The 22,741-nt window shown below is 36.8% G+C and overlaps 1 protein-coding gene across 5 annotated transcripts in view; it reads left to right on the top strand.

The window, feature by feature from the left end:
- The window catches only part of ASH1L (ASH1 like histone lysine methyltransferase), a 210,024-nt gene that overhangs the window by 158,809 nt on the left and 28,474 nt on the right, over positions 1 to 22,741 (top strand). For all 5 annotated transcript variants that reach the window (XM_088835856.1, XM_055403092.2, XM_055403093.2 and 2 more), the window contains 5 exons: positions 6,207 to 6,280; positions 7,926 to 7,971; positions 8,084 to 8,192; positions 11,044 to 11,250; positions 11,376 to 11,522. In XM_088835856.1, coding sequence (XP_088691982.1) covers positions 6,207 to 6,280; positions 7,926 to 7,971; positions 8,084 to 8,192; positions 11,044 to 11,250; positions 11,376 to 11,522 — 583 coding nt within the window. The remainder of the gene's footprint in view (positions 1 to 6,206; positions 6,281 to 7,925; positions 7,972 to 8,083; positions 8,193 to 11,043; positions 11,251 to 11,375; positions 11,523 to 22,741) is intronic.

The following is a 22,741-nucleotide window of genomic DNA, read 5'->3' as shown; positions in this document are numbered from 1 at the left end:
TATATCATACTATTATACACACATGTGCACACATAAACACAGTGGAATATTATTCAGCCATAAAAATGAGGAAATCTTGCAGTTTGCAACAACGGGGGTGGACCTTGAGGGCATTGTGCTAAGTGAAATAAGTCAGACAAATACTGTATGATCTCACTTACATGTGGAATCTAAAAGTGTTTGTGTGTGTGTGTGTGAGTGATAGAAAAGGAGATCAGATTATTTGTGGTTGCCAGAGTTGAAGGGTTGTGGAAAGAGGAGGGGGGTAGTAAGTGGTCAGAAGGTCCAACTCCTAGTTACAAGATAAGTAAGAACAAGGGATATAATCAGTATCATGGTAACTATAGTTAACACTGCTGTATATGTGAAATTGTTAAGAGAGTAAATCCTGAGTTCTCATTGCAAGGAAAAAATGTTTTCCTTTTTTTTTTCTTTCTCTGTTTATTGTCTTTGTAAGAGATGATGATGCTAACTAAACGTATAGCTGTAGTCATTTCACAACATACGTAACTCAAACCATTATGCTATACACCTTAAACTTTTACAGTGATATATCTCAGTTATATCTCAAATGAAACTGGAGAAATATTAATTAATGAACCAAGCCAAAAAGAAAAAGATTGTGCTTAGGTAGGAAGAGAATTTAAGAAACTGAGAAAAGATGATAATATTGCTTAGTAGAGTTAAAAGAAAACAATTAGTGGAGTACCTCAGAACTTAAGCCATGGAATATATCTTTTCATTTCATTCAAAAATTTAAGACCTGCTCTTTGATCAGGCAGTTTTCTAGATGCTTGGGATACATCAATAAACAAAATAGTAAAGATCCTTGCCTCTGTGGAGCTGACATTCTTCCAAAGGGGAGATAGAAATCACAATATTCCTGTCTTTCTGAATCTCACCTGTTTTTCCTCAGGCTGATAAAACCAAAAACTTAAATCCTTATCATATTTTGTTTAGTGAAATTTAAATAGTTTCATCTTGTATCTTTTATCATTGTTTATAACCCCTTTGATGGCACACATTTCACTCAAACTACTACTGCAACTTTTCTTTGGATGGTATTGGGACCATTTTCATAGAGTAACAAAGGAAAAATGAATAATTATAATCTATTTATAGAGTGATATTATAACCCATTACTCAGATTATATATAAATGAGCTGAACTTTTTCTGAAGGCCAGTCACCTTATTTAGGGGACAAAAAAGGCCAAGTTTTGTCAGATTTTAAGGTATCTTGAAAAGAGGTAGAGCCATTGTTACCTCTCTCTTTTTTATTGAATAGCTCCCTCTCCTTTGGTTTCCTCGTTTGCGTAGCTACTTGATTAACAATAGAATGCTTTTGTAAAATATTCTTCCTCCTATTGTTCATATCTTTTTCATATTAGAATTGGTTTTGTAAAAGAAATCATCATGGACCTTTCCCTTTTAGATTTCAAGGTCAACACAATCTCCTGTCATCTCTTCCTTGAAATGACTTTTTTGGCCCACAAAATGAGTTTTATTGGATTTCTTTGCTCCTTTCCTAATAGTCAGTGGCAGGATTTGAGATATCAAGGTTCCAGTATACAATAAGAAAAATCCACAAAAGATATTATTTCATCTAATTTTCAGGTGAAAGTGTTTTTTTTTTTCCATTTTAAAAATGAGGATTAGCTAAAACAGTATTTTTTCCAAATGAGGAACTCCTGAATACGTTCTTCTAAGGTGTCATCTCCAGCAGAATTTGACAAGGATCTTTTTAGGTGAGTGTCACATATTAAAAATGAATTACCTGGCTCTGGTTTCAGACATATTAGAGGAAAGGAAAGACTGTCTCATCATTTTTTTCCCCAACTGTTAGTATATGGATTAGAGAAAAGTGAAGGTGAAAGTCACTCAGTCGTGTCCGACTCTTTGCAACCCCATGGACTATACAGTCCATGGAATTCTCTAGGCCAGAATACTGGAGTGGATAGCCTTTCCCTTCTCCAAGGGATCTTTCCAACCCAGGGATCGAAGAGAAATACAAATAATACCAAGAAAGGCAACATATAACATCTGTGGAGCTGCTTCTAGGAAAACTCAAAATGTTGGACAGTGGGGAAAATTGTGTTTTTAAAGGTAGTTGAAGTATGGGACTTCCCTGGCTGTTAAGACCCTATGCTTCCACTGTAGATGGTGTGGGTTTGATTCCTCGTTGGGGAACTAAGACCCCCGCATGCTATGTGGCCAAAAAAAAAGCTGACATGAATAATGGATGCTTTCTTTCTAGAAAGAGAAAAGTATTCTTTTTAAATGTTCAGAACTTACACTCTACTCCTTCATCCTTTTACAACCTCTTCTCTACAGAAAACACACTAAGAAAAGAGTTAACCCTTTACATCAAGGGGTTTGTCTTCAGAGAGCCAATTTTGACTTGTTAAAAAATTATGTTTATTTGATTGTTGTTAGAAACGGTACATACTCATAAAAATTCCTAATGTAGAAAGATGTGAATTGAAAGATAAAGTTCCCCTTCCCAGAAACATAGTAGTTTAGCATATACCCTTTCAAATTCTTTCATATGTATATATATATAGCTATTTTTTCCTGATACTTTGTTACCAAATTTTTCAGCATACAGAAATTTGAAGAAACTGAACACAGAATATCCCATCACCTAGGTTTTGCCATTAATATTTACCTATTTATCACGTACTTATCCATCTGTTGTTCCATCCTGTTTTTGGATGCACTGCAAAGTAAACTTCAGGCATTGATATACTTCCAGCTAAATATTTCATCATAATGTCAGAATCAAGATCTCGGTATTTGTTTATAGGGTTTTTCTTTTGATTTGAGTTTACCCTTGATAAAATCCACAAATCTTAAATGTACTTTTGCTCAATTTTTAAATTTTTTCATACTCCTCTGTAATCCAGACCTTTCTCACAAACATTATCATCATTCCGGAAAGCTCCTTTGTGCCCTTTCCTAGTCAGTCCCCACCATATATAGCCATTTAATAATTTTTTTTTTTTAAATCAGGCCTTGCTCTAATATTCTACAACTTGGAAAATAAGTTTTCACATGAGTAAATATATACCTCACTTCATTTAACAGCTGCACATTCATTATTTAAATATACCAAAGTTTACTTCCTTGTTGTACTCTTCATTACAAACTTTGTAGTTACACATTCAGCTTTGCTTCCCTGTCAAGAGATGGACTCCAATCTTCTACCAACTGTAACCTCAGACAGCAGCTTGTTATATCAACCTCCATAAGTTATTTCTCCTTAGATATAACTGTAATCCATATTGCTGTGTCATCAGATTTATGAAATGAATAAACTCACTTCATTACATGTTAGCATGTAATTACGTGTTAACAACATTTTTATGGAAAATCAGTTCAGTCACCCAGTCATGTCCAACTCTTTGCGACCCCATGCACACCAGGCCTCCCTGTACATACCAACGCATAGAGTCCACCCAAACCCATGTCCATTGAGTCAGTGTTGCCATCCAACCATCTCATTCTCTGTCATCCCCTTCTCCTGCCCTCAATCTTTCCCAGCATCAGGGTCTTTTCAAATGAGTTAGCTCTTCACATCAGGTGGCCAAAGTATTGGAGTTTCAGCTTCAACATCAGTCCTTCCATTGAACACCCAGGACTGATCTCCTTTAGGATGGACTGGTTGGATCTTCTTGCAGTCCAAGGGACTCTCAAGAGTCTTCTCCAACACCACAGTTCAAAAGCATCAAATCTTCGGCGATCAGCTCTCATTAAGCTGTCCAGCTCTCACACCCATCCATGACTACTGGAAAAACCATAGCCTTGACTAGATGGACCTTTGTTGACAAAGTAATGTCTCTGCTTTTTAATATGCAGTCTAGGTTGGTCATAACTTTCCTTCCAAGGAGTAAGCATCTTTTAATTTCATGGCTGCAATCACCATCTGCAGTGATTTTGGAGCCTCTAAAAATAAAGTCAGCCACTGTTTCCACTGTTTCCCCATCTATTTGCCATGAAGTTACGGGACCGGATGCCATGATCTTCGTTTTCTGAATGTTGAGCTTTAAGCCAACTTTTTCACTCTCCTCTTTCACTTTCATCGGAGGCTCTTCAGTTCTTCGCTTTCTGCCTTAAGGGTGGTGTCAAAAAAAAAAAAAGGGTGGTGTCATCTGCATATCTGAGGTTATTGATATTTCTCTGGGCAATCTTGATTCCATATAACTCCCCCCTATTTTTTTGAGGGCAAGTTTATTACATTTTCGTCTTAGTCTGGATGTGGTAATAACTTTCCCAAAACATTTTTAATGAGAAAAGTGACTTTATTTTACATTTTTGCAAATCTCCTTGATGTCTGGCTAATATAGGACAGTTGGATTTTCTAATCTGTTTTTGCATTCTATTTGTTGTGATGTTACTGTGGTTTAAATGAAGAAATCTGACCTCACACGGTTAAAAAGTTGTTAAAGAGAGGAAGATTTAATAATTTCACATAATTATAGATATTCTTTGATATTTATAGCAAAAATTAAAAATGTTCCTTAACATTCTAATACTGGAGTGTGAAATCAATGGATTTTTTGTATTGTTGCCTTAAAATCCATTGGTCTTTCTTCTAAGTTAAATAGATTTTTACCTATGTATGATTTTATCACTTCATGCATTAGACATTGGAAAATATTAATTCACTGAATTATATTTCTCTTCCACTTCCTGTATGTATCCCTAACAATTCATATTTGTGATTTGCCACTTATTTCATGAGAAAAACTTAAGTATTGGAAAACTGAATCTCATGATAATTAGTAGACACAAGTTTTGCAAAATTCCAGTGTTCACTTCAAATTAAAATTTTATCATTGGAAACATATTTTCAGTTGGAGTTCTTGAAGTAACAAGTTCACTGGATTTATTTAGATGGAGGAGCCTGGTAGGCTGCAGTTCGTGGGGTCACTAAGGGTTGGACACGACTGAGCGAATTCACTTTCACTTTTCACTTTCACACATTGGAGAAGGAAATGGCAACCCACTCCAGTGTTCTTGCCTGGAGAATCCCAGGGACGGGGGAGCCTGGTGGGCTTCCGTCTATGGGGTCACACAGAGTCGGACACGACTGAAGTGACTTAGCAACAGGTTAGAATAACCATTGTCTGTCAGTTCTTCTAAGTAAAAATGTCGTTCTATGAAAAAAGCCAACTTGTTCAGCCCACCATTCAAATATTTGCACAAGTGCATTTCCTTAAGATAACCATCATACCTTAGTATATAGCAGAAGTGCTTTATGCTTACTTGCATTGTGTCATGCAGAATAAAGATTTTAGTTTGTGGGTCAAGATTTAATATTTTTACTACTTTATCAAGAGCATTCTTAGAAAATAGTTCATTTCTTCTGGTTTCATTCTAATAGAGATTTGTGCCACATGCCTTGATTCATACTAAAACTACAGTGTTACCCACTATTCCTTTTACGCCATTAGTATAAATGTCAGCATAATGAAAATGCATATAATATCTTAGTTGTGTTACCAAAATAGTTTTGACCTCTTGGATCCCTTGGGGTAAGCAGAGCACACTTTGAGAACATGGTCTGGAGACCATGATAAAGCACATCCAGATAACAAGGAAATGTCTAAATCCTGCAAGAAGTGAGTCGAGCATCATAGTGCTTCATGAGCAAAAAGATCATATAGAGTAAAGAAATTGGGGGGCAGGGTGCCTCTTTATGGTAGAAAGGGGCTTTGAAACTGACTATAAAAAGTAGTAGTATTTCAGTAGGTAGGAAGAAAAATGTTAACAGATCATAAATTTACATGTAAATACCCTTGAGTTATTTAAATTCAGAGTTTCCTATTTTGAAAAAATTTTATACTTCTTTTGTAGTTAGCCTTAAATTATGTACAATAATGGAGGAAAGATAATAGATGCTCTGGTTAGTGATTTTAATGATTGACCATTTCTTAGTATTTAGTTTGCTTCATAATGATGACTTAATTTGCAGTAAGTTTGCTATGCTAGTTATTTTATATAAGCTAAAATTAAAACATCTTTAGCATATACCACATGGAGCACAGTGGAAAAGAATAGCAAAAATTAAAAATTGGTGATGGAAAATTCATAAAGTTTAACATGAAATGTTTGTTTTTTTTTACTCAGTGCATGTTCAAGCTTATGGCTATTTGACCCTTTGTATAAAATAAATATTGAAATGTATAGTATTGTTTTGTTTCAGGAAAATATCTAAGGCAAAAGAGAATTGATTTTCAGCTTCCCTATGACATTCTTTGGCAGTGGAAACATAATCAGGTATGAGCTTATCTTACCATATTTCATCCTTTTTTTTTCCAGTTTTATTTATTTACTTTTTACTTTACAGTATTGTATTGGTTTTGCCATACGTTGACATGAATCCACCATGGGTGTACATGTGTTCCCCATCCTGAACCCCCCTCCCACCTCCTTCCCCAGATATTTCATTCTTAAGTGCTAAATGGGGGAGAGGGAGATGCAAGTCTTTTTCTCTGCCTCCTTGTTATGCTCTCATCTTAGGAAATATAGAGAAGTGTCCCTGTGAAGGTCAGAAACTAAGAAAAATGAATTTTCATCCATATTTAATATGACCTATTTGCCTTTACTCATAACTTCAAAATAGCAGTAAGTTCCTGCTTCCTTAGGAAACCTTCAGTTATTATTTTGGACTTTTATTTTGTTAGTAAAGATTCTGTTCTGTAAGAATCCTGTTTGATGCAGGTCTCAAGAGAATTTAGATGTACTGCCAGCAGCATTAAGAAATTTCAGGCTTTATTTTTGTTGGCTCCTTCCCATCAGTTTGGAATTTATTTTTCACATACAAAAGAGAGTCTTCTACCAAAGGAAACAGGGAAAATATTTAATACTCTTGTACTTTTAAATATATTGGGAACTAAAACTGGGAAGGTGCTGTTTTTCTCTTACTTACCTAATTGAAAGTTTCCTCCAGTAATTTTTATATTTAGCAAAAGCCCCCGGAATCCCTATTGGGACCTGCCGTTGGGAAATAGAAGTAGTCATGCAAATGAGGTTAATAGGCTCCTGAGTTTGCCAAAATTCCACCAAAGTTTAATCTTGGAAAGCCAAAAGCAATGAACATTCCCATCTGCATTCTCTTCTTTGATGGTCTCTCCTGAATTTTAAGAGAGTCAGTATATTAGATATTTGTCTCAGAGAGTTCATAACAATAAAGGAGATAGTGTTTTTACTCACTGTACCCACTGAAAAATGATGGTGGGATTATTATAGACTAGTACACTCTAGCTTAAACAGCTTAAACCAAGCTCCTATTTGTTTCTTTCTTTCTTTGTTTTTTGGTACTGTCTTCTATAGTAAAACACTGACAGACTGACTAATACATTTTTTTCCTAATGCGTTCTTTATTGCAGTATGAGAATACCATTATCCTGCCTGCCATCTCCCCTTTGTTCACTGAATTAATTGCCTTAATTAAAATGTAAAATGTGTTTTCCTACAACACTCACCCTGAAAAAGCCGGGATACTTACCTTTTTCATATCATATATGTACCCTACCTATCTGAATAAACCCTGTGCAAGTTTTCCCTTTCTTTTCATAGAGGGAAATAAAATCTTAATTTATCCAAATGAATAGCTTTAGTCTGCAGTGTGATAATTATTTAAATCTGTCCAATAACTTGCTGAAGAAACATCTAACAAAAAATGCTTTTTCTTTAATCTACTTATGATTGCTTCTATTGAATATAGTTCTCTTACCCTGATCTGGTAAGTCACCTTTTATTCCAGGGTAAAAAGTGATCACACCTCAAATGTATCCAACCCAGAAAGTGTTTCCATATGGGCAGAGTACATGGATAATTTCTTTATTTTTAGTGATTTATACTGTTTTCTGGCATTTGAAGTTGAATGCTATATTGGGATTTTTCTGTTTTTTTCTTCTAGCTGTACAAGAAACCAGATGTCCCACTATATAAAAAAATTCGTTCAAGTGAGTAAAATGGGAGCTGTTTTTTCTGCCTCCATACCATCAGTGTTCTCAGCCTGACACTTAAAAATTACTCTATATGTTCACAAACTATTCTTTGCTGTCTTCTCTCAAGATGTCTACGTTGATGTCAAACCCCTTTCTGGTTATGAGGCTACCACTTGTAACTGTAAGAAGCCAGATGATGACACCAAAAAGGGCTGTGTGGATGACTGCCTCAATAGGTACTGTACTAAACTAATTCTGTAAGCACAGGCTTTAAGATCTGTAAGACACTTCATTTAGAGTAATTCCCTGGTGGTCCAGTGTTTAGAACTGCGTTTTCACTGTCAAGGGCCTGAGTTCAATCCCTAGTTGGGGAACTGAGATTCCACAAGTCACGTGGTGTAGCCAGAAAAAAAAAAGACTTCATTTAAAGGAAAAGGTTAAGTAGACTCTTTGATTCCCTCTCAAGAATCAAAAATGATATATGAAACCTAACTGATGGACTATCTCCGTCTGCTTGGACTGCTATAACAAACTATCATAGACTTATTAAATAACAGAAATATATTTCTCACAATTCTGGAGGCTGGGAAGTCCATGGTGAAATTGTCAGCAGATTCAGTGTCTGATGAGGACCCACTTCCTAGCTTATAGACAGCTGCCTTCTCCCTGTATACTCACATGGCCTCTCCTCAGTGCATGCTCATGGTAGAAAGATACTTCTCTCTCTTCCTCTTCTTAGAAGGCCACTAATCCCATTATGAGGGCTTTTCTGGTGGTCCAGTGGTAAAGAATCTGTCAATTCAGGAGCTACAGGAGAGGCGAGTTTGATCCCTTAGTCAGGTAGATCCCCTGAAAAAGGAAATGGCAACCCACTCCAGTGTTCTTGCCTGGAGAATCCCAGGGATGGGGGAACCTGGTGGGATGCCGTCTATGGGGTCACACAGAATCGGACACAACTGAAGCGACTTAGCAGCTTCAGCCAGTATTCTTTCCTGGAAAATCCCATAGACAGAGGAGCCTGATGGGTTATGGGGTTGCAAAAGAGTCAGACAGGACTGAGAGATTATACAGCAACAATCCCATTACGAGGTTCCCACCTTCATCACCTAATAAAACCTATTCACCTCCCAAAGCCCCTACTTCCAAATAGCATCACGCTGAAGGCTAGGGCTTCAGCTGAATTTTGAGGGGACATATTCAGCCCAAAACATGGGCTAGAGTAATAGGAAGCAGTGTCATCTAGAGTCTTATATACTCAGGTTTAAATCCTCTTAATGCTATGAGACCTAAGGAAAGTTCTTTAACCTCTCTAATGAAAATAATACTAGTAGAAGGTCATGATACATTTGGGGGGAAACTAAGTTGATAGACATTAGGATATAGAAGATATATTCATACACATGATTGAGTCAGTGATGCTAATGAGAGTCAGAGATAGGAAGTGTGAGTTCTCAATGATTGAGATTTCAAAATGAAAATGTCTAATTGAGACAAAGGATTCTATCTGTATTAACCTAAGCAGATATGTAGCAAAGGAGAATTAATGAACTTCCCCTCAGTGTTCCTTGTTCTAGATAGCTTTCCTAGACAAATAACTGCTTCTCCGATCTTGATCTCTAGTCAGCTGTCCTGTAGGCTGAGGGAATCAAGTGTTTTTGCTTTAATGTGCCAGTTGGGGAATTCTACCTTACCTACATCACTGTAAATTTTCATCTTGTCATTGTACATACATATAATTGTACATAGTAGTAGTAGCAGCTTGTTGATTTTAGGTAGTCGATGTTTTATGCATTGTATTTTCACTTTCAAGTATTTTATATATGTGCTTTCATATATCTTTGTAATCCATAAGCTCATCCTTTTTAGATTGATGTCACAGCTTGCCATTCTTCTGTTGTTCATTATTCAAGTTACTTTTAATATTTTGCTATTAAAAATGATACTGCTATGAAACTGTGTAACTTCCTTTTTTTAACCCTTAGAGTGTATTCTCAAAAGGAGATATAACTGTATAAATTATAAGAACATACATATATATATGTAATTCTTACTATGTACTTTCTAATAGCTCTCATAAAATACTGAGTTAATTTTTGGTGTCACCACCAGTATATATTTATTTCCCCTTAGTTCCACCTCCTTTAGTTACTGACATCTAACTTTATTTCTAGCACTTTTGTATTTCATTGGTTTACTATTTGAGAGTATCATATGTCCTTAAAGTTGTTTAAATGTGCATCTCTTTAGATGCTAACATTTCTATGCTTTTTTGTATGATAGTTTATTTATTGTCTGTGAAATTAATATAGCTGTCTCATTGCTTATTTCCTTTCTTTCTTTCAATAGTTCAGGAAGTTGTTGTTGTTTAATTGCTTAGTTGTGTCAGACTCTTTTGTGATCCCGTGGACTATAGGCCACCAGGCTTCTCTGTCCATGGGATTTCCCAGGTTAGAATACTGGAGTGGGTTTCCCTTTCCTTCAGGGGTTGGATCCTTCCCAACCCACGAATGGAACAAGAGTCTCCTGCATTGGCCGGAGGATTCTTTACCACCGAGCCACCATGGAAGCCCTCATATGTTCTTAGTATAGAAATAAATATGTTAGTGTTTGCACAGGATGCTAAGTGGACAATTAACTTACTAATTTACAAGAAGCATCAGTGTTTGCAACTCAACTTGGATATTTTCAGTATTATTAACTTTTAAATTTAGACATTATTACCTTGTTAATAACTTTGTTAACCAATCTAACCTTATTAAAATAAAAATGAATTTTATGCATTTTTTGGCTGCACTGGGTCTTAGTTGTGGCATATGGGATCTTTTAATTGCAGCACATAGGATCTTAGTTGCAGGATGTGGAATCTTTTTAGTTGCACCATGAGAAAACTCGTTTGCAGCATGTGGATCTAGTTCCCTGACCAGGGATCAATCCCAGGCCCTCTTCATTGGGAATGCAGAGTATTAGTCTCTAGACCAGTAGAGAAGTCCCTTTGAATTCATTTTTTAAATTCCTATTTAAAAAATATGGGTTTGTATAGATGATATGTAGTGTTAATTGACATATAATTATTCCTTTTCTTTCTAGAATGATCTTTGCTGAGTGTTCCCCTAACACTTGCCCTTGTGGTGAGCAGTGCTGTAACCAGAGGATACAGCGGCATGAGTGGGTGCAATGTCTAGAACGATTTCGAGCTGAAGAAAAAGGTTGGGGAATCAGAACCAAAGAACCCCTAAAAGCCGGGCAGTTCATCATTGAATACCTCGGAGAGGTTGTCAGCGAGCAGGAGTTCAGGTACAGTGGTAAATCATACTCCAGGAAAATGGCAGAGGTACCAGATTAGAATGGAAAATGAAATATTTGAAATTTGCATTCAACTTAATCATTAACTGGGTTTTAATCATTTCTCTCCTTTTTAGGAACAGGATGATTGAGCAGTATCATAATCACAGTGACCACTATTGTCTGAACTTGGATAGTGGGATGGTGATTGACAGTTACCGTATGGGAAATGAGGCCCGATTCATCAATCACAGCTGTGACCCAAATTGTGAAATGCAGAAATGGTAAGAAAACAGGGGAAGGTAAACCCAGCAGAGCAGAAAGCTTTGAGGACATCCTGAGATTGATCTTAATAATCGGCTTATACAAAGCAGCTTAGGCAATTCTCTGCTATGACAGATCCTCCCAGGTAGAGAGTAAGCTCGTACTATTTCTTCACACTTCAGCCTAACTACTCCCAGAAGAATGTAATATTTATTTATGTGTGTGTGAGTATGTACATATATGATAATACCTACTATTTATTGACTGCTTACTATGTACCAGGCACTGGTACATGGTTCTTATATCCATGCATTTAGCATGTTTATCACATCCTCACTGGATTTGTCACAATGATAAGTAAAAATAAGTGGGACGGATTAGAATCTACTTGAGAATGAGAAAAAGACATCTAAAAAGTAATCTCACCTTTCGAAATGGCCCACATTCTGTCTACAGAGTGTGTTGTTGTTGTTTAGTTGCTAAGTTGTGTCCAACTCCTTTGCAACCCAGTGGACTGTAGCCTGCCAGGCTCCTCTGTCCATGGTATTTAAAAAATAAAATTAAAAAAAAAAAATAATTAAGAAAAGATAACACGATAGGGGAGGATTCTAAGAAAATGAGAGAGTAGGAAGCAACAAGAATCTATCTCCGTTTAGACAATTGCACTAGCAGAATCTGTCTGATAAAACTGTTTGGAACTCTGGAGTCTGTTGAAGGCTTGTAACATCCAGGAGATGTTTTAGATGGTCAACTGCGGTTCATTTCAGTCAATTTGAGCTCCTAACACAGTAGCAGCTACTTATCCCTACCCCCAGCCACATGGCAGGCAGCTGTGCAAGTACTCCTGGAATAGCTTGCATACAGCTTACAGATGTTAGGGCGGATAAAAGGGGCCCCTTTCTCCAAATACTGAATATCTGTACTCTGATTGCTGATTCTGATCACAGAGGTGCACACAAATAAGCAGGCAGCCACTGTTGTACCTCCCATTGTTGCAAGTTCCTCTCCCTCCAGCTATAATGACTTTCAGGAGATTTTAAGGTGCCCTCTTTTGCCCACCTTCATTTTTCACTTTTTGCCTTTTAGGACAGAAATTAAAAGACTTAAGACATGCCAAAACAACTACATATGCTGGGGAATATAGTCAGTGACTACATGTATCCAAGGGAAGGATCAGAATAGACATAATACACTAGGTTTACACTTGAGGCTGATCCTTGAAACAGGAAAATAATAATAACAAAAAACAGTAAATAGGAAAGGGGAGAATCTAATTCCCAAGTTACCACATTACTCGATTCAGATGTCCAGTGTTCAGAAAAATCACAAGGAATATAAAGACCTTAGAAAATATGGCCCATTCAGAGAAAAAAAAATAATTCAAAAAATAATAATAGTAATTCAGTAGAATCTGTCCCTAAATGGGCTAATGGTAGACACATTAGACAAAGACGTAAACAATTGCCCTGATGACGCTCAGAGAACTAAAGGAAATTGTCATGGAAAAGTCTTTCATGAGAAAGTCATGAAACTGATGTGAAAAAAGTGGAAATATCAATAAAGAGATAGAAAACCTAAAAAGAAACCAGAAAGAAATTCTGGAACTGAAGAAGTACAATAATTGAAATGAAAAATTTATTCAGTGGATTCAGAGGCAGGTTTGGACAGGCAAGAGAAAGAATCGGTGAACTCAAAGATGAGGTGAAGTGAAAATCACTTGGTCATATCCGGATCTTTGTGACCCCATGAACTATGCAGTCCATGAAATTCTCCAGGCCAGCATACTGGAGAGGGTAGCTGTTCCCTTCTCCAGGGATCTTCCCAACCCAGGGATCGAACCCAGGTCTCCCACACTGCAGGCAAATTCTTCACCCGCTGAGCCACCAGGGAAGCGCAAGAATACTGGAATAGGTAGCCTATCCCTTCTCCAGCGGATCTTCCCAACCCAGGAATTGAACTGGGGTCTCCTGCATTGCAGGTGGATTCTTTACCAGCTGAGCTACCAGAGCAGCCCATAGGACAATATAAATTATCAAGCCTGAGGAAAAAGATAAAGATTGAAGAAGAGAGAGCTCTAAGCAGCCTTTGGGATACTGCCAAGCAGAACAACCATATGTATTATGGATGTCCCAGAGGGAGAAAACAGGAAGAAGCAAGAGAAAATACTTGAAGAAATAATGGTTGAAAACTTACCAAATTTTATGAAAGATGTGAACATAAATACCCAGGGTACTTAACAAACTCCAAGTAAGATGAACTCAAAATGAGACACATACCAAGACATGTTAAAATCAGACTTTCAAAATACAAAGAGCAAGTCTTGGAATCAGCCCAAGACAGATCATTACATACAGTGACATTTTGGAGGTCAGAAGACAGTGGGCCAGTATATGTAGTGTCCTAAAAGAACGTGTCAACCAGGATTCCCATATGTAGCAAAGCTATCCTTCAGAAGTGGGGAGGAAATAAAAACATTCCCAAATAAAAGATGAGGGACTTTTTGAGTGCTAGAACTACCCTGCAGAAATACTCAGTGGTCTCCTCCAAGGTGAGCTTACAGGACACCAGACAGTACTTCCATGCCATATGGAGAAATAAAGATCTTAATAAAGGTAAATACATGGGAAGTTATAAAAGCTAGAATTAATTTGACAGTGTTTTGTAGCTGTACTTTTTTTTTTCCTACACAGTTTAGGAGACTAATGCACTTAGTGGAATTGTTTATTTTTTTGTGCACATAATATAAAAAGATGTAATTTTGTGACATCTGGAAGGAGTAGAAATGGCTCTAAAGAAATAGTGTTTTTTTATGTTATTGAAGTTAAGCTACTGTAAATAAAATTACAGTTTTATAACTTAAGGATGTTCAGTGTAATCCTCATGATAACCACAAATGCAGTACCTACTGCTGCTGCTGCTGCTAAGTCACTTCAGTCGTGTCCGACTCTGTGTGACCCCATAGACGGCAGCCCACCAGGCTCCCCCGTCCCTGGGATTCTCCAGGCAAGAACACTGGAGTGGGTTGCCATTTCCTTCTCCAATGTGTGAAAGTGAAAAGTGAAAGTGAAGTCGCTCAGTCATGTCTGACTCGTAGCGACCCCATGGACTGCAGCCTACCAGGATCTTCCGTCCATGGGATTTTCTAGGCAAGAGTACTGGAGTGGCTTGCCATTGCCTTCTCCGCAGTACCTACAGACATGTACAAAAAGAAATTCAGGAAGAATGTAAACATTTCACTCCAAAAAATTAACTAAACACACTAGAAAGCAGGAATTCAGGCAAGGAGGGACAGAAACCTCTAGGGCATGTAGAAAATAAATTGTTCAGTGACAAGTAATTCCTTATCAGTAATGAATTTAAAGGTAAATGGATTAAACTCTCAGAAATGGGATTCAGCATCATTTGATTAAAAAAACTCTACAAAGTGGGTAAAAGAATGTATCTCAACATAATAAAAGGTGAATGTGACAACCAACAGGTGAAAAATTGAAAGCTTTTCCTTTGGAATCAAGAATAAAACCAAAACAAGGATGTCTACTCCTACCACTTCTGTTCAACATAATACTGCAAGTTTTACCTAGATGAGGTAGGCAAGAAAAAAATTAAGTAAAAGGCATCCAATTGAAAAGGAACAAGTAAAACTGTCTCTATTTGCAAATAGTATTACATATAGAAAAATACTATATATATTACATGTATAATATAGAAATATAGAAAATCTACATATAGCAAAATTATTGTTTGCAAATAGTATTACATATAGAAAACCCTAAAAACTCTCATCAGAAAACTTTTTAGAACTGAAAATTTTATGAAGTTTCAGGAGACAAAATCAAAATATAGAAATAAGTTGGATTTTCATACATGAGTAACAGAAATTAAAAAACAATCTTTTTGCAATAGCATCAAAAAGAATAAAATACCTAGGAATAAATTTAGCCAAGGAAGTAAAAGACCTGTACACTGATAAATGTAAGCTACTGATGAGAGCTTACAGGAGACGCAAATAAATGAAAAGATATTCTGTGCTCATGGATTTGAAGAATTATTACTGCTTAAATGTCTGTACTATCCAAAACATCATACAAATTCAATACAATAAAAATAAAATTCCAATGGCACTTTTCTCTGAAGTAGAATAATCCTAAAACTTAGGTGGAACCACAGAAAATCTCATATAGTCAAAACAATCTTGACAAAGAACAAAGCTGAAGGCATCACACATCCTGATTTCAAATTATATTACAAAGCTATAGTAATCAAAACAGTATGCTACTGGCAGAAAACCAGATACATAGATGAATGGAACAGAATTGAAAGCCCAGAAATAAACCCATGCATGTATGGCCAATTGATTTATGGCAGAGGAGCCAGGAATATACAATAGGGAAAGGGCAGTCTCTTCAGTAAAGGGTGTGGGGAAACTGGACAGCCACATGCAAAAGAGTGAAATTGGACCACTATCTTTCAACATAAATCAATTTAAAGACTTGAATGCAAGACCTAAAACCATGAAATTCCTAGAAAAAAACAGAGAATAAGCTCCTTGTCATCAGTTAACACCAGAAGCAGGGCATTAAAAGCAGAAATGAACAATTGAGACTGGTCAAACTAAAATGTTTCTGTACAACAATGGAAACCATAAAATGAAAAAGCAGCCTACAGAATGGGAGAAAATATTAGCAAATCTAGTAAGGTGTTACTATTCAAAATATATAAGGAAAGCATACAAGTCAGTAGCAAAATAGAAAATCCAATTAAATATAGTTGGAAAATCTGAATATACTTTTAAAGCAGACATACAGATGACCAACAGGTACATTAAAAGGTGCTTAATGTCACACTAACCGTCAGGGAAATGCAAGTCAAAACCACAGTGAGATACCACCTCACACCTATTAGAATGGCTATTCTCAAACAGATAAGAAGTAATAAATGTTAGTGAGAGTGTAAAAAAATGGGGGGAGGAACCCTTGTGCACTGTTGATGGGAATTTAAATTGGTACAGCCACTGTCAAAAACCATATGGAGGCTCCTCAGATAATTAAAAATAAAAGTGCCATACAGTCTAGCAGGGCCATTTCTGGATATTTATCTGAAGAAAAAGAAAAACACTAACTCAAAATGATTATCTGTATCCCATGTTCATTATGGCAATATTCATAGTAGCTGAGGCATGGAAACACCCTAAGTATTCATCAGTGGATAAGAAAAATGTGGTATGTGTCTACAATGGAATATTTTGCCACAAAAATGCAGGACGTACTGCCATTTGTAACAAGATGAATGGCCTTGTTATGCTAAATGAGATAAAGAGAAAGACTAGTTCCATATGATCTCACTTGTGTAGAATCTTTTGGGAAAAAAGCAAACTCATAGATACAAATTGGTAGTTGCCAGAGGTAAGGATTTGCAGGCTTGGAAAAATAGGTGAAGGTGGTCCAAATAAATAACACCTGAGGATGTAATGTACAGCCTGGTGACTATAGTTAATAATGCTACATTGTATATTTGAAACTTGCTTAGAGAATGAATCTTAAAAATCAGTTATGTCTTAATTTTTTTTTTTTAAGATTGGCAGAACAGATTACAAGCACATGATCCTGGGGCTTCCCTGGTGGTCCAGTGGTTAAGAATTCACCTTGTAGTACAGGGGATACAGGTTTGATCCCTGATCAGGGAACTAAGATCCCACATGCTGCTGGGCAACTAAGCCCACTCACTGCAACTAGTGAGCTCGTGTGCTACAACAAAAGATCCCATGTACTACAACAAAGACCTGATGCAACCTAATTAATTAATTCAAAAAATACATCATCCAACTGTATACTGTGTATAAGAGACTCACTGAAGATCCAAAGACACAATCAGGTTGAAAGTGAAAGGATGGAAGAAGCTATTCCATGTTAGTAAATAGTAGCCAAAAGAGAGTGGGAGTGGCTAAGATAGACTTTAAACCCAGAAAGGTTAAAAGACAAAGAAGGACGTATGTTTCTTAAAAAGATTCAGCAAGAAGGTATAACAGTTGTAAACATTTACACACATGGCAGAACCAAAATATATGAAGCAAAAACTGACAGTTGAAGCGAGAAATAATTCTGCAGTAATAATTGGGAGACTTCAACTCCCCACTTGATAATGAAAAGAACAGCCGGAGAGGTAAGTAAGGAATAGAGAACTTACATAATAAACCAACTAGATCTAAAAAAAAATATCAAGACCCCACCGAACAGCAACAGCATTTGCTTTCTTCTTAAGTGCATGTGGGACATTTTGTTAGGCAGAAATTAAGTCTCAGTAGATTTTTTTATTTTTTGGCCATGCTACATGGTGTGCAGCATCTTAGTTCCCAGACCAGGGGTTAAACCCATGCCCCCTGCATTAGCAGTGCAGAGTCTTAACCACTAACCAAAACTGGGACACTGAGACACTGATTTCTGGGGTTTTTTTAGGCCACACTGCATGGTTTGTGGGATCTTAACTCCCCAACCAGGTCAATAGGTTTTTATTTATTTATATTTTTGGCTGTGCTGGGTCTTTCATTGCTACATGGGCTTTTCTCTAGTTTCGGTGCACAGGAACTACTCTCTAGTAGCAGGCTTCTCATTGTGGTGGCTTCACTTCTTGTGGAACATGGGCTCTAGGGTGTGCAGGCTTCAGTAGTTGTGACATGTAGGCTCAGTAGTTGTGACTCATGGGCTCTAGAGCACAGGCTCAGTAGTTGTGGCTCATGGGGTTAGTTGCTCCACATCATGTGGGATCTCCGTGGATCAGAGATTGAACCCATGTCTCCTGCATTGGGAGGTGGATTCTTTACCACTGAGCTACCAGGGAAGTCCCCAATAGATTTTAAAAGATAGATATTATAGAAGGTATCTTCTCTAACCACAGCAGATGAAAGTTAGAAAATCAGTAACATAAAGGAAACTGGAAAATTCATGAAATTTTAGAAAGTCACAAACTTTTAAACAACCAGTTGGTCAGAGAAGAAATCACAAGGGAAATTATTAAATACTTAGAGATGAATGAAAATAGCATAGAGTACCAAAAACCTATGGGATGCAGCAGAACTATGTGGGAAATTTATAGATATAAATGCTTACATTAAAAAACAAAGAGCTCAAATTAACAACCTAATTTTACAACTTAGAGTGGAAGTGTTAGTCGCTCATTTGTGTCCGACTCTTTGTGACCCTGTGGATGCCAGGCTCCTCTGTCCGTGAAATTCTCCAGGCAAGAATACTAGAGTGGGATCCATTCCCTTCTCCAGAGGATCTTCCCAATCCAGGGATTGAAGCTGGGTCCCCTGCATTACAGGCAGATTCTTTACCATCTGAGCCACCGGGGAAGCCCACTTTACAATTTAACGACCTAGAAAAAGAGCAGACTGAATCTAAAGTTAGGGCTGGAGAATCCCATGGACGGAGAAACCTGGTGGGCTACCATCTGAAGGATCACAAAGAGTTGGACACACTGAAATGACTTAGCACATGCACAACACAAATCTAAAGTTAGCAAAAGGAAGGAAATAACAAAAATGAAAATGAGAACAGATAAATAACATTTAAAATAGAAAAACGATAAAGAAAATCAGTGAAACCAAAAGTTGGTTCTTCAAAAAGATAAAATTAACAAACCTTTAGCTACAGGGATGAAGAAGAAAGGACTCAAATTACTAAACTCAGAAATGAAATGAAAGTGGGGACATTACTACCAATTCTACAGAATTGAAAAAGATTAAAAGAGAATACTATGAACAGATGTACACCAAAAAATCTGATAACCTAGTTGGGATGGACAAATTTCTAGAACCACAAAACCTACTGTGACTAAATCATGAAGAAATAAAAAATCTGAATAAACCTGTAACTAACAAATGTACTGAATCAGTAATAAAAAATCTCCCAACAAAGAAAAGCCCTTGACTTGATGATTTTACTGGTGAATTCTGTCAAATTAGTACCAATTCAAATTTTTCAAAAAAATTGAAGAGAAGGAAACACCTCCTAATTTACTGTATGAAGCAAGCATAACCCTGATACCAAAGCTTAGCAAAGACTCCCCAAGAAAACTACAGACCAATACCTGTTATGAACATTGATACAAAAATCCTCAGCAAAATACTAGCCAGCAATTCAGTTCAGTTCAGTCGCTCAGTCAGGTCTGACTCTTCGCGACCCCATGAATCACAGCACAGCAGACCTCCCTGTCCATCACCAACTCCCGGAGTTCACTCAAACTCATGTCCATCGAGTCGGTGATGCCATCCAGCCATCTCATTCTCTGTCATCCCCTTCTCCTGCCCCCAATCCCTCCCAGCATCAGAGTCTTTTCCAGTGAGTCAACTCATCGCATGAGGTGGCCAAAGTATTGGAGTTTCAGCTTTAACATCAGTCCTTGCAATGAACACTCAGGGTTGATCTCCTTTAGAATGGACTGGTTGGATCTCCCTGCAGTCCAAGGGACTCTCAAGAGTCTTCTCCAGCACCACAGTTCAAAAGCATCAATTCTTCGGCGATCAGCTTTCTTCACAGTCTAACTCTCACATCCATACATGACCACTGCAAAAACCACAGCCTTGACTAGACGGACCTAAGCAATTCACCAGCATATTAAAAGAATTGTGCACAGTGACTCTGTGGAATTTCATCCTGGAAGGCAAGGATTGTTCAACATAGGAAAATTGATCAGTGCGATACACTACATCAGGAAAGTAAAGGAGAAAAGAAGTCACATGGTCATCTCAATTGATGGAGGAAACAAAATTCAACTCCCGTTTCATGATTAAGATACTCAACACAATAGGAATAGAAGGACTGCCTTAACATAATAAAGCCATATATGAAAACTCACAGACAACATAATATTCGATAGTAAAAGACTGAAAGCTTTTCCTCTAAGATCAAGAACAGGACAAGGATGCCCACATTCACCACTTTTATGCAAAATAATTTTGGAAGCTCAAACCAGAAAAAATTCGACGAGATATAAAAGACATCCAAATTGGAAATGAAGAATAAAATTATCTTTGTTTGCATATTGTATGGTCTTCTGCAGTTGCATTTGTATATACAGACATTGAATATTTTGAAAAGGAAATTACAAAAACAGTTCTGTTTGCAGTATCATGAAAAAGAATGAAATACTTAAAATTAACTTAATGAGGTGAAAGAATTTTACAATGAAAGCTATAAAACGTTGTTAAAGACATAAATGAATGGTAACACATCTCATGTTCATAGATAAGATTTGATTTTATTAAAATGGCAATATTATCCAAAGTGATCTACAGAGTCAGTGTAATTCCTATCAAAATCCCCATGCCTTTTTTTTTTCCCGGAAATAGAAAACCTATCTGAAAATTCATATGGAATCTCAAAGGACCTCCAAATAACCAAAACAATCCTAAAAAAGAGCAGAAGTGGAGGATCATTAAGGATATGCAAATCAAAACCATAAGATACTACTTCACACTTGGCTACCTCAGAATGGCTACTGTGGAAATGACAGAAAACAATAAGTATTGACAAGGATGTTAAGAAATAGGAACCCTTGTACTCTATTGGAAATATAAAAATGATATATCCATAGTGGAAAAGGGTAGGGATGTTCCTCAACAAATTAAAAATAAAATTACTACCCAGAAGTCCAGCTTCTGAGTGTATATCCAAAAGAATGAAAGGAGGTTCTCAAAGAGATCTGCACCCCCATATTTTAATAACATTATTCATAGTAGCTAAAATGTGGAAGAACCCAGGTGTCCATAATGGATGAAGGGATAAGGAAAATCTGGTTTTTACATACAGTGAAATTCAGCCTTTAAAAAGAAGGAAGTTTTGCAATGTGCTACAACATGGATAGCCCTTTAGGACATTATGCTAGGTGAAATAATCAAGTCACAAAAAGACAAATACTGCTGTGTGATTCCACTTATATGAGATATTTAAAAGTAGTTAGAATCATAGAGATCATAGAGTAGTGGTTGTCTGAGGCTGGAGGAAGGAGAGTTTGGAAGTTATTGTTTAATAGGGACAGAGTTTCCGTTTTACAGGACGAAAAGAGTTATGGAATTGCATGGTGGAGTTGACTATGAATGAAAACATGAATGTTCTTTTTTTGTTTCCTTTTTCTTCTTCTTTTGGCCACACCTCACAGTATATGAGATCTTAGTTAGCCGATCAGGAATTGAACCTGTGCCCTCTGCAGTGGAAGCATGTAGTCTTGACCACTAGACCACTAAAGAAGTCCAATGTGGATGTTTTTAATACCACTGAACGGTACATTTTTAAGTGGTTAAGGTTATAAACTTTATTACATGTGTTTTAACACAGTTAAAAATAAGCTCATATGAACAACATTCTATAAGAGTGTCCACTGTCACCACTTCTATTCCACTTCATAAAACATTAGAATAAACTTAATGAAAGTTTGTAGGACATCAGTACTGAAGACCACCAAACATTATTGGAAAAAAGACCACCTAAATTAACAGAAATACACCATGTTTATGGATTATAAATCTCAATATTTTTGAGATGTCAGTTCTTACCAGGTTGATCTATAAATTCAAATTCAATTTTTATGGAAATTGACAGGCTGATTCTAAAACATACATCTAATTGAAGAAAAAAATTTAAGGACTTAAACTACTAATTTTAAGACTTACTGTACAGTAATTAAAAGAGTAGGTGTTTGCTTGGGCTAGATTAATAGACAAATGGAATCGTGTAGGGGGCTTCCTAGGCTTAGTGGTAAAGAATTCGTCTGCCAATGCAGGAGATGCAGGAGACACAGGTTTCTGGGTCAGGAAGATCCCCTGGAGAAAGAAATGGCAACCCACTCCAATATTCTTGCCTGGAAAATCCCATAAACAGAGGAGCTTGATGGGCTGCAATCCATAGTGTCACAAAGAGTCAGTCATGACTGAGCGCACACAGAAGCAGCAGTAATAGAGAGTCCAGATAAAGACATATAAATGTACTGTCACCTGATTTTATGACTTAGGTTCCACTGCAAGTCAGTTAGGAAAGGATGGATTTTTAATTAGTGGTTCTGAGTCATTGGCTCCTGTGTCAATACACACACAAAATTTAAGATGACTCTTAGACCTAAATATCACCATTGAAACAATTATGTTTCTATAGGAAACATGGGATAATATTTATTAAATTTACTTTTTATTGAAGTATTATTGAATTACAATGTTGTGTTAATTACTGCTGTACAGCTTAGTGACTCA

Source organism: Moschus berezovskii, chromosome 4 (assembly GCF_049115385.1).
Source record: "Moschus berezovskii isolate FMDL1 chromosome 4, NW_MosBer_1.0, whole genome shotgun sequence".
Lineage (NCBI taxonomy): Eukaryota > Metazoa > Chordata > Mammalia > Artiodactyla > Moschidae > Moschus > Moschus berezovskii.
The sequence above is the reverse complement of the archived record's forward strand: the minus strand, read 5'-3'. Positions and strand labels throughout refer to the sequence as shown.